Source organism: Schistocerca piceifrons, chromosome 5, assembly GCF_021461385.2.
Source record: "Schistocerca piceifrons isolate TAMUIC-IGC-003096 chromosome 5, iqSchPice1.1, whole genome shotgun sequence".
NCBI classification, from domain to species: Eukaryota; Metazoa; Arthropoda; class Insecta; order Orthoptera; family Acrididae; genus Schistocerca; species Schistocerca piceifrons.
The window spans coordinates 232,041,384-232,065,083 of NC_060142.1; the positions used below are offsets into that span (position 1 = coordinate 232,041,384).

The following is a 23,700-nucleotide window of genomic DNA, read 5'->3' on the forward strand; positions in this document are numbered from 1 at the left end:
TGTATAAGTTGCTTTACTTTTTCAATATTGCTGAAGGTTATCCTTGATTAATGAATGTACACCTTGCTCCAGTTGTTACTGTCTCAGTAGTTGTAAAGTACACATTGCTCTTATGATCCAAGTACAATCAGCTGTTAGATTATTAATCTGAAAAAAGTTATATCTTCCATAATGAAATTCACATTTAAAATGTGTAAATGTACCATGATCATTTGAATAAAGTCTTTCCACTCATATGAAATTTGAGCACACATCACTGAAAGAAGACATTTTAAGCCTAACCAGAATACATTCCTTAAAATGAAATAGTTGTCTCAAAGTATGTTTCATCTCAAACTGCTCAAATCTGCGAGAGTTGGGAGAGCAATTTAACTGTGTCCTAACAGAAGTAATTAACTTGGATCAGTTCACTTTGATGATTCTACACTTTGATTAGATTTAGACTGAACCAAATGCATTAGTACTTATCATATAGTGACAACTTGTCTGAAAAAAAGAGAAAGTTTTCAAGTGGGGGTGATTTACAGGCAAGGAAGCAGTCAGCATGAAGTAGATCTCAGAATTAAAACATGATGTTGCATATAAACAATAACAAGAAAGGCATTAAAAATAATCTTGTTATTTAGTTACGTAAACTTGACAATTTAGCAGTGGTTTTATGGCAGTCATACTCCTGTTATTTATCATTATCTGGCCTTTCATCATTTCTCTCTCTCTTTTTGCTCTTCAGTACAAAAATCTTATTTAAAAAAAAAGATATAATCTGCAATTATAGTCCCCTAGAGCAAAAGCATACATGAAAGCATGCTCACACCACCATGTTAACATGGTGTAAGCAAAGTGACTGGTAAAGTCATAATTGCTGTTGAATGTCAGTGTGTCCCAGAATGACCTTGCCTACTGTTTATTCAAAAATTTCTTGAGCGCTGAAATTTCATAAATATTCCATTTGACTGAATTAAATAAGTTTTATATTTCTTGTATGTAAAATTTACATCCACATGCAAGAAAAGTCAAATGTTAAAAATTCTGTAGTAATTAGAAATATGCAACATAAATTATTCACATAATTCTCAGATGTACTTTACATCACTACTCACACTGTGCTTCAAACATATGGGATGCAAAAATACATCCAGTACAAGACCAGCATGAACTGCAGCATTAAGAATAGCTTAATACCAGCAGAAAACCATGCACTTATTTTTATGAGGCGTGTTTTGCAACAGTTTCATGTTGTGTCAATCATACAATCAATAACTGCTGACCAAACAGAACTCTTCAGTTATAATGCAATATACTGATGCTAACTAGTTCCTAGTTTGTATACCATTCTATTTCTCACTAGTGTGTGATGCAATGATTAACTGTAGGCTATTTTTTTGTACAGATAAGAAACCAATATCAACAAAAAAAAGTTCCATAGAGAGAAATGTAGTTGCATAATACTGATTTTATGAGTTAATTCACACATTCAGGTTAGACAAATGCCGAACAGGAAGGCACTGAACAACAATGATATCATTTATATTTACACTTAGCCCTTTAAAATTATGAGCGACTAAATTCACTGGAGAGGGAAAAAATGACTATTTAATCAACACATGGTTCGCTGTATAAATAAGAGCAAAATATTATACCACATTCAACAATCAATAAAATTACATTATGTTCTACAGAAGATTCATTAGTAGCTCCTACTAATTTCTTAAGAATATAGCAAATATCACACAAAGCACCAAACTCAGTAATGTCCATGCTATAAAATAATGAAATCACTGAATACCAGTTAAAACCACGATGTTAAACTCTGTTATGACATATAAAAATTCTAAAGTAAATATAAAATCTTATTAGAGTAGCTTCAGGAGAGAAAGAGAGGAAAAGAACATGTCTCCACAAAGATCTTAGTAATAACTGAAGCCTCGAAAATCTGTCAGAAGTTTAAAAAAAAAAAAAAAAAAGGGGGGGGGTCTGACAGATTTCCCAGTTACAAATAGTTTTCAGTAATGGGAATGTTCCAAAATACTTCTGATCTATGTTGCACTTACACAAAAGTAACAGGTCTTCTCTTATTTTGAGGAAGAAATTCATTTAACAAACCCTCCCCCAAAAAATAATCTTGGTAACAATACACAAAATAAAATTCAACAACTCGTATTGTGTAAGTATATATGTCAACAATCACTGCAACTGACATTGTACAAAATAAAACAACAATGTATTTAAAAATCCCAAAAAGATAACATTAAAAAAATTGCACAAACAATGGAAAAAGGAACATAGGTGAAGGATATTTAACAGACGAACAGTTAATGACCATTAAACAACATGTTTCTTAGCTGATTTGCTGGAGTTCTCCTCTTTTAATTTTGCATATATTTTGCAGCCAGCACCCATTTCTTTCATTCTCTATGTGTTTCTGCTGAATCCTGTCATTTCTGTATGCCACAATTCTTCAACGTGTTATTTCTAATCACAATGAATGTGTGTGTGTGTGTGTGTGTGTGTGTGTGTGTGTGTGTGTGCGTGAGAGAGAGAGAGAGAGAGAGAGAGAGAGAGAGAGAGAGAGAGAGAGAGAGAGAGAGGCAGTTTATATTTACGCTCTTTTCTGCTGGTGGTAGAATGACTTTTATGTATAAAAAGTATTGCACACATTATAAAAGTTTGAATGAAACAATTATCTGCATCAGTCACTGATGCAGGTAATTGTTCTATTTGAGCTTTTTTTGTCATAAACATGTCAGAAACAGTTGCAGTTCCTTACAAAAGTACTACATGATTGATATAAGGTTATTGCACAGATTTCCATTTATTTAGTCATTTATTTCTTACAAAGACCTGTTCATTTCTTTTAATTTAATTTCTTTTATACTCACTTATGGCACTGCTTTATAAACCATTCTACCCCTATTATACTGTGAATCTCCTAACTATTCCAATTCTCTAATATAACCAGTAAAACATTTTTTAATGGTAATGTTTGGGTCATTTCTTCAGACAAAATTTATTATGGATTCTTTTACTTTTAATATTCATGGCACCCTCTTGCTTTTTAACATCTCAGTTTCTTGCAAACTTATTTAAAACCCATTCTCCCCCCTTCAACTAACATATTGTATTAAGCTTCTCAAAAAGCACAATATACTCTCCATGAGATCTTGCCATGCAGAGCACATTCTTAAATGAAAGGTCAACGTTTTACATAACTATGGAACAAATTGTTAAAGAAAAGTGAGAAAAGCTGTTAAATGCTAAGCAAAATGACATGAACAGCCAAATATCATTGCACATTGTAGAGGCAGAATTTGTAGCACTTCAGAAATTCAGCTTGTCCATCCGAACACTTTACACATTTTTTTCTTCATTTTTGTGAACTATTATTTTAATCTGACTGGAAGAATACAGTAATTATGAAAGACAAAAGGGCCTACTGAATGGCAGAACAATTACACACAACAATCAATAGTTAGCACTTGTCACTATTAACTGTTGTGTACAATAAACAAAAGATGATAAAATGTGACCTAATTGCCCAGGATTCTTTCAAGTTCATGAATAAAGAATTGCACACAATAATGATCCACACACTACTGGTGATGTTCACTGAAATTCAAGGCACATTGTTTCACAAACACCTGATAGGAATACAAAGACAACAAAATAACAAACCATAAACGCTTTCTACCATAAGCAGTACTTTCCCAGGAAATCACGGTAAGATGACAAACAGCAAACATTAAGACAAAGAGACCAATTTTCAAAACTTTACAAAATAAACATTTTTAGTCATGTAGTTCTCATGATTTTTTTTGGAAATATTTCTTTTACAAGTCATAATCTACACAGGTGTGTGTAAATATTACTCTAAGGACAAATGCTAAGTAATTCATCCTTGATTTCTGTTTGAAGCCACATAAAGACTTTCAAGTCATTTAAAAGTTAACTGACGTCATTTACTGTGACATTTTTGCAAATAAAAGCTCCTTTTGAGTGTCAGTGGGAAGAAGTAAAAATCTGACTTTCTGATTATCATTAGCTCACTTACCTACCAACACAATGCAAGAATGTTAATGTCAAAAATTGTAAGAGAAATATTTATGGCAATGATCTCCTTCTTCTGAATTATGATACGAATAGATACGAGTTTTACATTTATTGGGCAACTATCACTTTATATACTGTGAAGTTTCTTTTCATCATTATGCATTATAAATAAGTTACACCATAGATGAGGTAAATTAATGTCTTAGTAAAGAAAAATCTGTCAATGACTGGACTTTCTATAGCATGAAAAGCACAGGAAGTATATACCATGCTGCACAGTCACCCTCTCCTCCAAATTACACTGTTCTGCTGTAATATTGCAAAACAAAGACAATTTTCTTTTTAGATACCCTATATTCACTGCTGAAAAGACTTCCCTAAGTGTTTTCTTGTTCGTTTCATATCTGCTTCACAACACTGCTTTTCTTTAGTGTAGGCAACTAAATTTGGAAATTTTAAGATATGATGCTTTGAGGCAAGGTTGGTGTGTAGTGGGGAGGTCATTTAAAACTACAACTTTCCTTTGCTTTGTGGAAGATTAGTTCCACCTCAAGCATTTTTCAGTTTGTGTGTGCCCATTTGGATCTGCTAAGTGAATAGCACAAAAGCAAGTATTGTCTCTCGTGGTAAAAATAAGGTTTAATTCCAATGTATTTAAAAGTCAATCAGAACAACAGTGTAGAATTTGAGTAGTGTTCTTTGAAGTATTTGCTTAAAAGCAGAAAAATTAACCCTGTGGCAGTGCATTTTACAGAAAACAAAAGAACTGGGTGAAGGCTCCACTGAAAATATGCCACAAAATAAAAGGTAGATACCAACAAATTACAAAATACAATTAAATTTTCAATTTGTAGCCTTGAAAATAAAATCATCATCATTACATCAAACTTCTTGCATTGGTGTACTTAATGACTGAACTGTTTGGCAATGCAGCATGAATAAGCAACGAGCCAATACAAGTAGAGTAAAACTGAGGTGAGAATCTTGTCATTCAACCTGATTTCCTTTGATGTCTCAAAAACTATCAGTTTCATATTTGTATTCAGGCGTGTGGCACATAATTATTTTTCTGAGTCATTCTGAAAAACTATATCAATGGCTACAACTACTAAAAAGACTGCTCAAGTCACTCTAAGGAACCTCAAATTGTTCAACAATTTTTAAATATTAAAATGTTTTGTAACTATATTACATAATAAGCATATGACACTTCAAAGTGCGCTTCCCATATATCCACTGTCAAAATTTTATTACTGCTACAAAGCAGGAGCTAACGAGCAGGCTGAACATTACATAGTACTGGACTTGAAGTGTCTTCATCAGCTGTATCACCATTATCAGAGTCATCTGCCACTTCTAAATCAGTTCCACTCCTGAGTTCCAAATCCGTTTCAGTAATGCCCATAGTGTCAGAGTCACTTGCATCACCTGACTCGTGGGTGCCCGATGCATCTGAATGAGTGCACTCTGTTGAATCTTGTCCATCTGTGGTGTCCCGCACAATTGCTGATGCTCCGGACGCTTCATCAGGAGCTGGGCCCTGGTTCTCATTACCTGTTGATAAATTTTCAGTATTCATGTGTCAAACTGAAGAAGTTATATACACAATAAAAAATCATTTTGAAATTCTACGGCATATGGGCAATGACTAAGTGACAGTCATTGTAATAATCAGTAGTTGAGATTATCTGATAAAATGCACATCCATGCACCAGAAAGGTATAAAATCAGTGAAAAAAGTAAGTTTCTAAAATTTTTAATCAATATTCAGCTCTTAAATTGTGAAGTCTGGGGCACTCAAGCGTGATTATATTCCCCAAATTCTAATTATTTTTTAAAGAGAGGGAGAGTGACTCAGCTGAATATTTTTCATGATAATTGGGAGCTGTAATACTAAGTTTACCAACTAGAGGAAACATACTGGCAGTTTATATAATTCTAGGAGATGTTCTTAAAATTACATCTGGCTCTGAATAAGCTTTTTTTTATGGATAGTACCGGTAAAGGCTCAACATGACTGTAAACAAATAAATCATCTCAACCGTTTTGTATGCTGGAACTTGAAACAATCCGTGAATTTCTTGCAACAAATTCTAAATTGTAAGTTAAAATTTAACAAAAATTAAATAAATAACTGTTCATGTAAATAGTTTGTTGCTTCAAACTGATCGTGATGGTGGTGGGGGAATTGGATACATAATGCCTATAAGCACAATACAAATCAAAAATTAAAAGAGGTATTGTTGCATTTAAATCCATTGAAATATGAATTATCAGATTTCTGAGTATTAACCTAAACTTCTAAAATTCATGAAATAGAATGCCATATTTTTAAAATACGCATAACTAATACGAGTTACACTGATGAGGCACATAATGCACAAGGTCCAGCACAAGAGTGGAGGTTGTTACTAACACACTGACAACTTGTAACAGCGATTTGAGTGAGCGAACTTTTCATGCACTTGTGTCATACATTGCGAGAAAAAGTTTAACAATGGAAAACCCAGGATGGAATGTACCAATATTTTTGAAAGGATAGATGCTATTCACTATACAGAGGAGATGCTGATTCGTAGATGTGTGGCCTCACCAGTCAGAGGCTGCAGGCGTGTGTGTGTGTGTGTGTGTGTGTGTGTGTGTGTGTTTTTCAGGTTTGATGAAGGCCTTGTTGGACGAAAGCTCATTTTGATGCAACCTTTTAAGGAATGTAATCAGTGAGAAACAGATTAGTAACAATGATGCTATTAGTCACCAAAATGAAGAAGAAGAAGAAGAAGAAGCAGCAGCAGAAATCTGGGAGAGTTTTTACTTGAGAGGTGTAATCGACAGTCACTAAAATCCTACTTAAGAACATTTAGTTCAAATCCGATAAACATAAAGGTGGTGCGGTTAAACATCAAACGTGTCTTAAACTGACCCTGAAGAACGATGTATGCAAGTAATGCGATAAAAGTCAGTAAATACACACCTTGGTTTGACTGTGGCATTTAGAGATTGCACAAAAGAAGAAATTGTTACATTTTTACTACAGAAGTGCCCTTTCCAAGGATAAGATAAAGCATATCCTTTTTCTCAAAACAATGATATGGTGGAAAGCAGTTTAAAAATGATGAATGCAAAACCACTGTTGTCGACCGATTCAGTTCCCTGGCAGACATCACCTATGTAGTGGGGCTGAAGAAGCTAGCGTAACACGAAAAATTTCAATACATTTGTAATAAAAGCCAGCCAGTTGCAAAATACAGGTTTATCAAACCTTTATCATAGTTTCAACGGTTTTAAAACCATCTTCCTCATAAAATTAATGACCTATTAACAAGATTACAACATTTTGTATGGAACAAAGATAGCAACATCACAGTAAGCAAAATTACAGGAAATATTACAATCTTGAGAACCTTACTTACGTAAAAACACATTATATATGGTCAAAATGTATTTTGCAACTGGTTGGCTGTTATTTCTAACAACTGAAGCTCCTGCTTGCACAGTTGTTGAACTTGGGGAAAGAAGAAGAAGAAGAAGAAGAAGAAAGACGAAGGAGTTATGAAAAGTGCTCAGAACTTAAAAGTGATTAGTTGAAAAACTCAAGGTGGTTCGTAGGAAACTAAAAGTGCCACTAAACGATTTTTATAATGAAAATATTTTTCTAATGGCCAAACAGCCCTTTCTTTTAGAATAACCAAGGCTGGCATAAGGCCCAAGTGATGCAAGATGCTGCTTCAGGCGCCAAGCTGAGAGAGGTGCAGGAGGTGCCACAAATGTAAGATTGCTGTACAAGATGTATCACAATTAACAGTGAGCCACTCGGAGTGCCAAGCTGTGAGGAGCACCAGAGGTGGAAGTAAACTACTTCAGCAAGAGGCTCTCACTAAGTGAAAAATTCCAACTGGCTGGAAAAAGAGCGAAAGGATAAAGGATGAAAGTACCCTCCACCACCTACTGCACAGTGGCTTGCGGAATATTATGTAGATGTAGAATTTATAGAAAACATCTAGTGCAGTCTTTTTTTAAGACTGTTCTGTCAATTACTCTCGATCTTATAAAAAAGGGGAGGAAACAGGCTTCAGAAATTGCATGTTGCACAAGAAAGGTATGTATGAGAGTCATTTTTAAAATATGAATCGATGATGCATCATGTTGACGCATCTTGTCATGTGAAATCCATTCACAGTCTGCCACTCTTGACCAGTCTCTCACTATGCCGCCAATATGTTTCATGTATCTGTCGGTATTGGTTGCAGGGTTCTAATGCTTTGTTTGTTGTCATGTCAATTAGTAATCCCACCAATTGTGAAGTGCACTCGGTATTTGGTTCTTAAATGCAAAACAAGTTCATCCTGCTGAAATTTACTGGCAGCTTGTTGAAGTTAATAGTGCAGGTGGAATGAATCCTGGAAATGTGCATAAATTGTGTGGGCTGGTTTGAAAAAGGACAAATGTTCATGATGATGAAAGATCTGGACGGCCTACTGTCACAAATGAAGACTTGCCAAAAAAAGCTGATGAGGCAGTGTGTCAAATCAGGTGCTTCGCTATTGACAAGTTGTATCATAAATTTCCACAAGTTTCAAGAACAGTAGTATATCACATTGTTACTGACAAACATCACTACAAAAAAATGTGTGCTGAAAATGTTGGCAGAGGAACACAAAACAAATTGAATGCCCCATTCTTTGTCCATTTTGGAGTACTATCACACGGACGATGATGGGTTCTTGAGTCACATAGTGCCCAGTGATGAAACATGGATTGTGTGCCACAATCCACAGAATAGACATCAATCCAGTGAGTGGCATCATTCAAACTCCCTGAAAAAACCACAAAAATTCAAACAAGAACCTTCAACACGGAAAATCGAGTTTCGAGTTGAAAGAAACTGTTACTAACTGGTTTGAAAGGCAGGTGGCAGAGTTCTTTGATGCTAACATCCTAAAGCTGGTGCCATGACTTAACAAATGCTCAAATGTTCATGGTGACACACTGGAAAGTGAAAAAATGTGCATATTTTAGTTTGTGATACAATTTACATTCACAAATAAAGATTCTCTTACTCCATTACAAATCGGTTCTTATTTTTAAAATGACCCTCATACATATGCAAAGCCTCCCCTGAGATGACAACCTGGGAATACTGCAAACATAATTTGTGGATGCCTTGGGGGCGAGAGCAAGAGTGTCAGTTGTGTAAAGGGTGAACTGACATATACCATCAGCATGATTTCATATAAAAAAAGCTGTACACAATACCAGGCAGCACATAAAGAAGATTAGAATTTAACATCCCCTTCATGATAAAGTCCCTAGAGACATATTGGGGAAGGTGGGGATGTAAATCAGCCCTGCCATTTTCATTTTCAAAGGAAGCACAGCCCTGCCATTTTCAAAGGAAGCATCTCAGCAATTACCTTACACGATTTGTGGAAATCAAATCTACATGGCCACAGAGGGATTTGACCTGTGATCCTACTGATGAAATCCAGAGTCTTACCATTACATTACAGTATAGTACAAAATTTAGACATGGCAATTACAAGACAAGACAGTACAGATTCTCTCTTATATTACAGGCCAAGGTGAGCAGAAAAAAAACACCAAGCAATACTGTGTAAAATTTTCAGATTTGGCAGACCATCTCCTAACATAAAATATGTCTGTCAGCAGAGATTACTCATGTCACTGGTTGCACAAATATTCCAGTAAAGATTTAAAGGTCTTTTAAATGAAATCATCTTAACTATGTTGTCTATCTGAATGACAGATACAGCATAAGCACCTACTAAGTAAGAATTTTTCAAAAAGATGGCCATAAGGGAGCAAAATGGGTACTCAAATTTTTTTTTAGCACTGATGTGGAGCAACACTATGCACAGATATTTCTTTCAATTCCATTGCAAGTTTGAGCATTCAGCCGATTGTATGTGCAATGGGTGAAATAATTTTCTGCAGCAAACAGCAATAAACACCCCAATGTGTGACAATAACTGCCATAATGTCACAGGATTCATGAACTACTGTACAAGTAGAGCAGCTTAGTTCAAATGTTTAGGCACCTGATTCCTTTCAGGAAGAGTTCCAAAAATTTGTGGATGAAGAGGAGTTCACAGCAAACCAAATTTATAATGCAGACAAAACTGATCTGTATTTGAAATGTCTACCAAACTGAAACCTTGTTTTTAAAAGTGAAGTCCGTGTTCCTAGACACAAGTCACATCTCTAAAACATGGCCGCGAGTGTAGAAGAGTGTGATTCTAACTTGAGAAATAGTTATAGTTATGCTGTTAAAAAGGGAATTTGTAAGAATTGTAACACTGAAATAACAACGCTAAAAGAACAAATTGCTAGCTTACAATTCATAGTCAGTTCATTAAGAAGCGATATTGACTCACTCAAGAAAGAAAATTGGGATCTACGATCGAAGCCAACACTAAGTGAAGTGATGCAAGACAAAAGTGATATATCGTCCGAGTGGGTAAAAGTGTCGTACAAAAATAGTGTTCCAACTACAAAAAGAACAACAAAGTCTGCTAAAACTGTCACATTTTCGGAAAAAAATAAATATCATGTTTTGCAAACAAGTGACTATTATAACGATTCTCCAAATGATCATGAACTTGAAAAAAGTCAGTGAACTGAAAATGAATAGCGTTTTTTCAAATAATGTCAACAACAAACACAGATCATCAGGGAAAAAGAGTAATGTACTATTACTAACAGACAGTCATGGCAGAAATATATCCAGCATGCTCCATGAGAAAAATCGCAACATAGCAGTGACTAGTGTAGTGAAACTGGGAGCGGGGTGTAAAAATGTTGTAGACATTAACTCTCAGACGAAATTAATGCAAGAAAATGACTTTATCGTCTGTATAATGGGTTCAAACGATGTGGCAAAAAATGAAGCAGAGGTTTGCAAGAAAATGCTGCAGAATTTTTTACAAGCTAATAAATGCAGAAACACAGCAGTTGCCACACTTCCTCATAGGCATGATCTGATTTATAGTTCATGTGTAAACAAAGAAATTCGGAAAACAAACATTAAAATAAGGAAACTGTGTTCTCAATACGCTAAGTGCGATGTACTAGATATAAGCAAGCTGCATCGAAATCTGCACACGAAGCATGGAATGCATTTGAACTATGAAGGGAAAAGGTTCGTTTGTGATCGTGTTAGTGAAATAATTTAAAAAAGACTTGCAAGGGATAGAACAATCTATCAGCTTTCTGAACATCTTTCCAACAACAGCGAGGACAACAAAATAAACAAGAAAGAAGAACGAAAATACAACACTGCTGATGTTCCTAATTTAAACTAGAGGTATGTGATGCTGTAAATATGATTCCCAATTACCAAATCGTGAATACGCCCGAACTAAAAATTTATCACCATAATGTGCAATCCCTGCATAATAAGATCAATGAAATTAACGTACTATTAACACATGAGCTTAATGATATCTCAGTGTTATACATTTCTGAGCACTGGCTTAATCCAGAATACGAAAATAAACAAATTTGTCTTGGCTGCTTACTACTGCAGGAAAAACATCAAGCAGGGTGGGGTAGCAATATACATAAAGGATAATGTAGATTTTATTACACTAACTGACTTAACTAGGGCAAATGTCGAAAAGGATCATGAAACTGCAGCTATAAAAATTACTCAGTTCAACCTGGTTATTGCTACAGTTTACCAATCACCATCCGGGAATTTTGAACTTTTCTTAAACAAAATGGAGTCATTGCTAAATAAAGTAAATAAAATGGATTGTGAATTGATAATCTGTGGTGACTTCAATATCGACTTCCTCACGAATAGTGGAAATAGGGAGAGCATTTTGAACCTTGCAACATCCTACAATTTAAAGGCTGAAGTAAAAGCAGCTACCCGAGTATCAGAAACTTGCCAAACACCTCTTGATCAGTTTCTAGTCAAGAAGAGTTTACACGACACCTCACTAAAAATTTTCAGTGCAGGTTTTAGTGATCATCTTGCTCAAATATTAAGCATAAAAGTACAAGGCAGTATCATTAACAACATGTCTTTCAGACCAGCATATTGAAGTTATAATCAGCATAATGTAAACTACTTCAACAACTTATTACAGAAAGAAAAAAAATTACTAGGAGTGTACAAAATGAACAATATAAATGAAAAATTCAACACTTTCATTGATACATTAACCTATTTCTTTGAACTTGCATTCCCACTGAAAACATTAACCATACGGGGGAACTCTAGAATAAACAGCTGGATCACAAAGGGAATAAGGGTTTCATGCCAGAAGAAAAGACTACTTCATGAAATGTGTAACTCAAAACATTCCTCACCTGTAGTACACGCATACTACAAAAAATACTCCAAAATATTAAGAAAAGTAATAAAAGCAGCAAAAATAATGCATAATGATGAAATCATTTATAATTCAGCTAATAAATCAAAGGCTATGACGAGTGTTATTAAAAATGAATGTGGAGAATACAGACAACCTTGCAAAAATATAACACTATCACATAAAAATAAAAAGGTAACAAACCCCTTAGAAGTAGCCAAGACATTTAACAACTTTTTCACGGGTGTTCCTGATAATATGTTACAATCAAACGTAAAGAGCACCCAGGCAAATGAATATAAAATAAGTGCATGTAGAGGATCAATGTACATCAGTTCTGTTTCACAAGATGAAGTAGCTAAAGCAATAAAAGGACTAAAAAATTCCAAATCAGCAGGTATTGATGGTATACCTGCAACAATGTTAAAGAAGAGCGCATCAAACCTAATTGAAATACTCACACACTTATGCGACTGCTCACTTCAGGCAGGCACTTTCCCTGATGTGTTGAAAACATCAAAAGTTATTCCTGTATATAAAAAAGGGGATAAAGACAATGTAAATAACTACAGACCCATCACAATTTCCTCCTGCATCTCTAAAGTACTGGAAAAAGTTGTGTGTGAGAAACTTATGAAATTTATAAATAAAAACAGCATTCTATGTAATGAACAACATGGATTCAAAAATAAGAGGTCAACGACAACTGTTGTCTATGAGTGCATCAATTCCATCCTAAACCTGATGGACAAAAAACAGGAAACAATAGGAGTATTTATTGACTTGTCAAAAGCTTTTGACATGGTGGACCATAAAATTCTGCTATCAAAGCTTGAAAGTTACAGTATTAGAGGTCTGTCCAACAAGTGGATCAGTTCCTTCCTGACTAATTGTAAGCAGCCAGTGTGCATCAAGCACACAAATATTGAACTAAAAACTGTATCTAATCACTTATCTGACTATAAAAAAAAATGTGGTGTACCTCAAGGATCAGTAATGGGACCCCTTCTGTTTCTTCTGTACATAAATGATCTAAGCTTAAATGTTGATGCATACAAAACAATCATATTTGCAGATGACACCACGATTCTACTAAAAGCAGACGACGATGAACAGTTACAGCAGACAGTAAACGCGGTCACGAAACAACTTAGCAGCTGGGCACAGAGTAATCAGCTTGTAATAAACAGTAAGAAAACCATTGCTCTAAAATTCCACAATGTTCCTAACAAGGACATGTTTATCCCATCAGTCTCTATCAATGACGAACCAGTTGGTAACAATACTGAAACCAAATTCTTAGGACTTTGGCTGCAGAGTAACATCAGATCGAATAAGCATATTGAATATCTCAATGCAGAACTGAGCAACACATGTTACCTTCTTTATTCACTAAAATCATGCTGTAGTGAGAAAACAGTATTGAATGCATATCATGCGTACTTTCATTCTCGCCTTAGATATGGTGTCACCTTCTGGCGAAACTCTAAAACAGCTAATAGCACTTTTAAACTACAAAAAAGGGCCATTAGAATCTTGTTAGGGTGCAAGCCTAGAGACTCTTGTAAACACCTGTTTAAGACATCTGCTATTCCTCCATTACCATTTGTATACATTACAGAAACTCTTTTGTTCTTTAAATTAAATGTAATAGGCAAGGACCGGAGACTGCAAAAAAACTGTGATATACATGAGCACTTTACCAGACAAAACAGAAACTTACATGTGACTCAAATCAGCACAGCACTGTGCCAAAAAGGTACTTTTCACATGGGAGTTAAGCTTTATAACAAACTTCCGGAAAACATAAAAGCTATCACTGAGGTCAATACATTTGGAAAATCTCTGAAGTCATATTTACAGCATCACTGCTTTTACTCCATTGGAGAATATTTAAATTTATGAAATGTGTTCTATAATACTTACGTGTAAAGTGTATTATTGTAACCTTAAATATGTATGCCTTGAAATGACTTTCAGTCTGTATATTTATAACTTGACTTGTCTAATGTCTTATGCATAAGCTGCTATGTAGACAACATGACCAATAAAAAATACAATACAATACAATACAAGGAACACATTACAATTTTTGTGCACCACTAAGGCTTGTGGGAACCACAAAGTGAAACTCTAATGACTAGAAAATAAAAAAAAAAAAAGCTTGAGCATTCAAGGACATCACAGCTCAGGATTTCCCTGTGCATTATTACAACCAAAAAGAAGCATGGATGGATAGTGAAACTTTCAAAAAACTGTTTCACACGCATTTTGCAAAACAAGTTCGGCAATTTCTAGAAGAGAATGGATTGCCACAGAAGGCTGTTCTATTGCTTGATAACACTCCTTCACATCCCGATCAGAAGATTCTCGTGGTCTCATCACAACTAAGTTTTTACCTCCCAACAGCATTGCCTCTGTACAGCCAAAGGATCAAAGCATAATTCTCTAAGTAAAACAGCACTACTGGGTTTGTCTCCTGAGATTATAGGTTGATGAGGATGATTTGGTGGCATTCTGGAAGAAGTTAAAAATTCTACATGTCATACGCAAGATTTCTGATGCCTGGCAGGAAGTCAAGCCACATACACTAGTTTGATCTTGGAGGAAAATTCTTCCAGATATAGATTTTCAAGGTTTCAGTGATAAATAACAACTGCACAAATAATTACTCTGGCAACTGGTTTAAATGGTTTTAAAGGTGTCAAAGAACAAAACTTGAGAGAGTGGCTGAAGATCATTGCATCTGAACCCGGCTTCCAGTACATGAGTGAAGCCGAAATTGTGACCGCTGTCACGACCAAACAAAGAAGAGGACAGTAAATGTAAATGTGCGGATGACAGTGACCTTGTCTGTCACTGAACTGGGTTGAAACATGTTGATACTCTACCAGATTATATGGGCCAGAGGGGAGTTTCCACTACTATGATATTACCGCTGCACAAAGAAACTTAAAATGGCACACGAAAAAAATGTCAACTTCTCTCAGAAGCTGATCAAAATCACACAATATTTTAAGAAATAAAAAAGGCCTACAGTACCTATGCACAGGGCAACAGTACCTATGCACAGAACTCGGATAAACTTTTTAACCAAGTTTACAGGTTTGAAAATATATCGATTATTCTTATTTTGCAATTATTCATGCACCTTCTCCCCCACTGCATGTAAAAAATCAGAAATTCTTAGGTCTGAACAAATCCTCTTTCATTCAAAAGTTTAGTACTCATCATAGTCTTTCATTCTACAACAATCTTAACTTCTCTCGTTGTTATAACTTTTTAGTCCTTAAACACACACACACACACACACACACACACACACACACACACACAGAGAGAGAGAGAGAGAGAGAGAGAGGCATGTGTGCGTGTGTACATTTGTTGATACAACCTTTTTTTCTCTCTTTTTTTTTTTTTACCTCTTACCAGACGTACCCGATACACCAGGTATCAAAGACCCTTTAATTCTGCAAGTGTTGTAAGAACCACAGTGCAAACACTTGAGGCCGACAACATGGAACTTAACAGTGGATTCCTGAAAAAAGTCAAGGAAAATATGCCATCAGATTGGTAACAAACATCTAAAATGTGTATAATTAGCATTAGTATGTAAGACACTTACTTTATGACAGTCTTTACACAAAATTTCTGCTCTATAGTTTATGTATTCTGGTGGCATTGGAGTTGCTGCAACCTCAGCATCAAGGAATCCCCAAAGCTGAAATAATACAACAGCACATAATCATGAACTACAACAATAAATGGAGTGACAAAAGGAACAGTATGTGTAAAGAACTTACTAAATAAATTTCTGTGAAGAAACTTATCACCTAAAACACAAACACACACACACACACACACACACACACACACACACACACAGTGACTGTAAGAAACACTGGTGTTCCATTACCCAAAAAATGACTGGAATAATAAACAGAAACAAAAATATTTCCTGTTACATAACTGGCATAAGTAGGAAAGTTAATAAGTGGTTTGAGTCAAGAGTGACACAGTGGAATACGACAACATATTGTTTTGCCTATTAGCTGATAATACTTTTTGTTTTTCAATAGTTTTACATCATTAATGGAGATAATATTGCAACAGGTGCTTGTACAAGTTGATTTCCTGCAAACTACATCGTGATCTATTATTAGAGCAACATAATTGTACCTAGAGTCTATTGTCAAAATGACTTTTTAGTTAAACATATAGAAATTCTTGTGGTTTGCAGTCAAAACAGTGGATTGGTGCAAGCCTCAACAATAGTATGTCCTGCACAAGTCTCTTAATACCTGCACAACTGCAGCAACTTACGTCTACTTGAACTTGTAATGAAGCCTTGCTCTCCTTTCACAATTTTTAACTCCCCATCACCTCTTTCTTCCAACTTAAATTATCAGTGCTTTAATGTCTCAGAATGTGTCTTATCAACAAATCACTTCTTTTAGTCATCATTTGCCCTAAGGCTCTTCGTTTCCTCCAATTTGATACAGTAAGTTACTCGATCTAACCATCTAATCTCCTGCATTCTTCGGTAACACCACATTTCAAAAGCATGTACTCTTCTCTAGCATGTACTGTTCGTAATCCATGTCTCACTCCCATATACAGTCATACTCCAAAAAATACTTTCAACAAAATCTTCCACACACTTGAATTTATAATCAATGTTAATCATTTCTTTTTTTCAGAAAAAACTTTTCTTGTTATTACAAGTCTGTATTTCACATCCTCTTTCTTACTTCCATTGACAGTCATTTAGCTGTTCAAATAGCAAAACTTGTCTACTATCTTTAGTGTCTCATTTCCTAATCTAATTGCCTCATCACAACCTGATTCAACTGACTACACTTCATTATCCTTATTTTACTTTGGTTTGGACAGTGCTTTGAAACATAACATGAACAACAAAAGTAAAACATGGGTAAAAGAGCATATTCAAATTAAATAAGTGCCAAGGGAATTACCAACAAAGTACTAGGCAACAGACGAGTTTTGCTATTTGGGTAGCAAAATAACTGATGGTGGCTTAGTAAAGTGGAAACAACATACAGAAAGAAAAGTGTGTCTGAAATGAGAAGCTAGGAAATCGTTTTTGAAATTATCTGTCTGTAATGTAGCCTTGTACAGAAATGAAATGTAGACGATAAATAGTACAAGGACACAAATTTTTGAAATCTGGAGCTAAGGAAAAATGTTTAAGATCAGATGGGTAGTTTGGACAACTAATGAAGAACTATTGACTAAACTGGGAGGGAAAGAATTGTAGCACAACTGGGTATCCCTGAATGCTATTTCTCCTGCAATGTGCAACACAAACCTATTTGGCAACGGAAGTGTCTTAGCAGCAGGCCTTTCGGGAAGCCTGTGCAGTTAGCAGTGACAGCATGAAATGGAGCGTGCATGCACAACACAAACCAATTTGTGTTTCTCGAGTGTGCAGAAATGATCACAGCAGCACAAGATAGCCCACAAATTTGGCAGTCTGGTCATTCTTAGTATAAAACTAGCCAACTGCAAGAAATATATGGAGTGAAATACCAATGGAACTTAATACTGACAGCAAGTAAATATTTTTACTGTGTCATTTTGTTCTGACAACTAATTCACAAACATGTCTAGCACTTTTTGCCACCAGTGATGTTGGCTGCAACTTTTTAAATTGTGTAATACTATTTTCATTTAAAATAAAATTTTAAAAAGAAAAGTTGCTGAATTCACTTTTATTGCTTACAGCATGGTAAACTAAGTTTTTTCCTCTAGTGATACAGCTGAATGGAAATTGATGCAGGGCACTCTCAAGCATGCATCAATCTTTCTCAAAATATAATCAAATATAGACCCAGACAAGCTTGTGCATTCATAGAATTTATCACTATCTAACTGTAAACTTTCATACAATGTATTAAGATCTCCAAACAATTCTCTATGTCTCATTGGAATATTTGGAGCTTTCCTTACACTGACTATATTAACTTTCAGATATGTACGTCAATCCAGTACCACATCAGATAGCAATGCGTCTGACTATTGTTTGTCTGATTGCTGCAGAATGCTACTATACACGGCTGAACAAAGAACTGCTATTCTGGACACTACAGTGCCAGTTCGCGTTCTGAGATCATAGAGTATTCTGTCCGCTGTAGCCTAAAAGAAAAGATTGATAACAGGATACATCATGTGGCATCAAGGAATACTCAATATGGTGCTGAAGGTAAGTGTGATGGGTACAAATTTTAGAGGGACACCAAGGCTTTCTACAGCAAGTACATTCCAGAGGATGTAGATTGCACTAGTTATTCAGAGATGACATGCTCACATGGGATAGACTAGCATGGAGGGCTGCTTCAAACCTTTGCCATCTCTGGCAGAATTACGCCATTGTCAAAATGTTGAGTTTTTATTTTTCCTTCCTGAACTTTAAGACCTGTATTTTCTGCCAGTGATTCTTTTACTGCTCACTCCATGTATAGACTGCATAACCTAGGGAATCTTCTACAACTCTATCTCACCACCTCCTCAATTACTATTCAGCCCGTCTTCTACGATAATCCATATAGTCAGTAGTGTCTCAAGTGTTTCTAGATTTCTTTAAAACCCAAGTTGACCTTTCCAGAGGTCAGCTATTACGTGTCTACTGATGCTTCTCTAAATAATTTTGTTACCATGATTTACTTAAACTGATGTTACTATAATATTCACGCAAACTAGCACCTGCCCTCTACGGTATCAGGGTTATTATATTCTCCTTTAAGTCTTGCAGTATTACACGTATTGCAGTATTGCATAATAGTGGAACAATTGTGTTATGGTTGGTTCCCCCGAGCACCTTAATAATTCTGAAGGAATGTGATCTATTCCAGGCACCTTATTTCAAGTTAAATCTTTCAGTGCTCTGTCAAATTATTCTCACAGTATCACATCCCCCAGCCCCTCTCCCCATCTTCATCAAATTCCTCTCTCCTTTTCATAATATTGTTCTCAAGTTTATTGCCTTGATATAGCCCTTCTAAATATTTCCTCCCTTCTTTGCTTAGTACTGACTTCCAATTATCATCAGCCCTTGAAGCTCATATGGCTGCTTCTCTTTCCTCTTTTCAATGTATTACATACAATTTTTCAATAATATCTTATAAACATTAAGATACTGTCATTAGCTGGGCCTAGCAACATAATTTTGACACAAAAGTTGACACAAAATATACCACCACCACCACCACCACCACCAACAACAACAACAACAAGACTGGTATTTTTTAAGAAGTTCCTCTCACATATGACACAAGCCATAGTAAGAACTATCACCATGAAGAACCTGAAAATTAATTATTTTAAAAGAATAACAGTATTACGAAAAGGATAGATTTCTCTTCACCATATAGAAGAGATTTGAGTCACACAGAGGCACAACAAAAAGACTCCTAAACAATTGGGGTTTGGCCGAAGGACCTTATTTTAAAGTGGACAATCACATACATTCATGCAAGCACAGCTCACACACACGTGACCACTGTCTTTAAGCTTTTCATGTACCTGGGTCATGTCCAGGAGAGATGTCTGGCAAGTTGGACATGCATAATGCCCTGCTTGAAGCAAATCTTCAAAGCACGTTCTGTGTAACAGATGGCCACATTCTGGAATGTGGCATGGAATCCGAGATGTATGGATGTCCTCAAGGCACACAGGGCAATTTGCTCGAGACACATTTTCTACACACTGAAATGGTTAAAATAAAGTTATTTAACAGACAGTTGTTCAAGTTCTGAAAATAAACACTTTTCTGATTACAAGTAATAAAAATAAAACTGATGTCAGCTGTTATTGATAATTAAACATACACATTTACAGCAAAATAATGTATCTTAAAAAAGAATGCTGGTGTCTACAAAAATTTGCTATGAACACTTAGGTTGTCGCAGGAGGAATAGTCAGTATCCAGGGACATGAGACGAACCATCACTGAAAGTAAAAAAATCTGGTAAAAAGTGACTCTCAAATGCATAACTTAACAGCTAAGAGCACTACATCTTCGCTACTAAGAAACAAATCTCTTTTACTGAAAGCTCTTTTCTTTCCATATTTTGGGAGGAGGTAGTGTGGACCAAAACCATCCCACAACATGTCAAGGATGATTATAGAGGAAGTTCAAAGAAAGGGTGGCCAACATCTAGGATCAATGAGATTCTGGTCATATGTGAAGTACAGCAGTGGCAAGACACAATCAATACCTTCACTGTGTGACAGAGTATGTTGATGTAATAGCTCCATACTGAACAATCATATACAACCACTTGCTCAATGAAAGATCTACCCAAAGACTGGAGTGTTGCTTAGGTCACACAAATACTATTGGAAGTAAGAGTAATCGAATGAATTTTGTACCCATATCACTGATGTCAAAATGCAGTATGATGTTGGAACATACACTGCATTCAAACATTATGAATTACATTGAGGAAAACAGCTTGTTGACACACATTCAGCATGGATTCAGAAAACACTGTTCTCGTGAAACACAACTAGCTCTTTATTCTCACAAAGTAACGCTATCAACAGGGGATCTCAAATTGATTTCTGAAAGACTTTTGATACCATTTCTCACAAGCAACTTACAATCAAACTGTAAGCCTATGGAGTACTCTCTCAGTTGTGCAACTATATTCATGATTTCCAATTAGAAAGATTACAGATGATAGTAACTGCTGGAAAGTCACCAAGTAAAGCATAAGTGATAACTAGATTTTCTCCATGGAAGCGTTATAGGCCCTCTGTTATTCCTAATCTATATAAACGATTTAGGAGATAATCTGAGCAGCCACCTTAGATTGTTTGCAGACAACACCATCATTTACAGCCTCGTAAAGTCATCAGAAGATCAAAACCAATTACAAAATTATTTAGACAAGATATCTACACAGTGTAAAGAGTGGCAATTGACCCTAAATAATGAAAAGTATGATCATCCACGAGTACTAAGCGAAGTCCATCACATTTCAGTCACATGATAAATCACACAACTCTAAAAATTGTAACAATACCAGAGAAGGAAAGTTGCTACTCACCATATAGCGGAGATGCTGAGTCGCGAAAGGCACAACAAAAGATTCACGCGATTATAGCTTTCGGCCATTAAGGCCTTTGTCAGCAGTACACACACACACACACACACACACACACACACACACACACACACACGTCTGCAGTCTCAGAGAGCTGATTTCAGCTCTCTGAGACTGCAGACGTGTGTGCAAGTTGTGTGTGCGTGAGTGTGTGCGTGTGCGTGTGCGTGTGCGTGTGCGTGTGCGCGCGCGCGCACGCGCGCACCTAGGAAATACAACTTAAATTGGAATGATCACATGGATAATGTTATGGGGACAGCAAACCAAAGATCATGTTTTAACAGAACACTTAGAACATGCAATAGATCTATTAAGAGATTGCCTACACTAAACCTGTCCATCCTCTGCTCAAGTACTGCTGTGCAGTATGGGATGCTTCACAAGATTGCTCCTGGCAGAAGGTATGAAGGGAAAAGAACAGGGTTAAAGGAAAAGGACCAGCAAGGTTTAGGAAATAGGGAAAGTTACAGAAAAGTTGTCCAGAACCCCAGGTCAGGGGAGACTTACTGGACAGGATGAGAAGGAAAGACTGATGGTATGGGACTGCACAGGCCGGGATTTGAAAACCTGAGAGCATAAAAGTGGAAGATAGGATAAGACAGAGATTACTGAAAGCACATCATGCTAGAGTTAATAAAAGCAGAAAGATAAATGAATTATACATGGTAGAGAGGTCCCAATGACTCCCACCAACTTAGGATGAATGGGCACAGACAGGAGGTGTATACTGGTAACACAGCATCCTATAGCAGAGCATGCTCTACAATATGACAGCTGTGACTAGTTCCTCTGATGTCCAACAGTGTGAACTGATGTTACAACATGTGCTTGGTTCTCGCCACTCACCTGTCCTAAATTTACATTAATTTCTTTGGCCTCAGCATTTCTTCTTCTTCTTCTTCTTCTTCTTCTTCTTCATCATCATTCCCTTTTAGTTTTCTGTACCTTTTATTTTCTGACCTGTCTATTCACCCTCACCCCCTCCCCCAACTGCCTACCACATATAAAGCACTTAGCTTTCTGCTCTTATTAACTCTTGCACAATGTTTTTACAGTGACCTTTGTTTTCTTTATTGTCCTATCTCCACCTTTATACTACCAGGTTTTCAAGTCTTGTCCTGTGCAGTTCCCAAAAATCAATCTTTCCTTTTCACACCATACAGCAAGTCTCCCCTGGCGCAGCATTCTGGGCAACCTTCCTGTAACTCCCCCATTTCCTCATCCTCGTCAGTCCTTTTCCTTAATCCCTCTTGTCTTTCTGCCAGAAGCGACCACTGGTTCTGAAAGCTTGCACATTTCCATAACTATTATGCATTTTTTCTCCTGCTGTCACTTGGTGAGTAAATCTTTTATATTCCAGTTGTATTTGTTATTAGTCGATAAGGCAAGCTGTATTTCCTGAAAGCCTTACATATGTAATAGTAACAGCTTTTTGCAAAAGGAGACAGATCAGAGATTTCTAATTACGGACCCATCTCCCTCCATCCTTTCTACTCATTTTATTTTGTTTTCTTAGAATAACCTTTACACTGTATGTTGTTTGAATTCTTTAAAGGCTGCTCTGGTGACAATGTACTATATCATTTCATTAAGATGGTTCTGGTAGGCAAAAGCGAGAAAAATTACAGTGATGGCATTTTCTGTGATACTGCCATGGTATTCAAATGTGTAGATGGAAAAAGAAGGAACTTCTATTGCATGGCTGGAGTCATATTTTAAAAGCCGAAAACCAAGGGTAAAGATTATCATCAGGAATAAAACTAAATTCAGAGTGGAGAAATATTATATATGGTGTCTCAAAAGTTCAGCTTATGGGCCACTCCTTGCCTTGACCTACACAAAGGATTTCGGCTCAATGCACATAGGCAATTTATTATTGTGTACTCACATCATCATCATCATCATCATCATCATCATCATCATCATTTTCTCATGTGTTTCAGCATTACATGTGAAACAATGGAGCCATGCACACTATGACTGTGATGCTGTGAATTCGCTGCAAGGGCACAGCGAGAGAACTGTGCTCGCCAACCACTGCTGCATCGCCTCGATCTAGCCGACTGTTGCAGTGTACCGAGTTTGGACTTGGAATAATTCACTGAAGGGGTGAAAAAATACCCTGAAATATAGAACACTTCTTGTAAGGAGTATCATGACAGGATTAACAGGAGAGCCTCAGGGCTTCA

The 23,700-nt window shown here is 36.2% G+C and overlaps 1 protein-coding gene across 2 annotated transcripts in view; it reads right to left on the minus strand.

The window, feature by feature from the left end:
- Positions 1-1,952: 1,952 nt before the first annotated feature.
- LOC124798605 (RING finger and CHY zinc finger domain-containing protein 1) overlaps positions 1,953-23,700 on the minus strand; it is a 95,613-nt gene continuing 73,865 nt past the window's right edge. The window contains exons 4-7 of one of the 2 annotated variants that reach the window (XM_047262080.1): positions 19,926-20,108; positions 16,009-16,104; positions 15,822-15,921; positions 1,953-5,601 (exon numbers count right to left, since the gene is read on the minus strand). In XM_047262080.1, the coding sequence (XP_047118036.1) occupies positions 5,318-5,601; positions 15,822-15,921; positions 16,009-16,104; positions 19,926-20,108 (663 nt within the window). In that variant the 3' untranslated portion in view covers positions 1,953-5,317. Of the gene's footprint in view, positions 5,602-15,812; positions 15,922-16,008; positions 16,105-19,925; positions 20,109-23,700 lie in introns of both variants that reach the window. The other variant, XM_047262079.1, reaches the window with a different exon arrangement.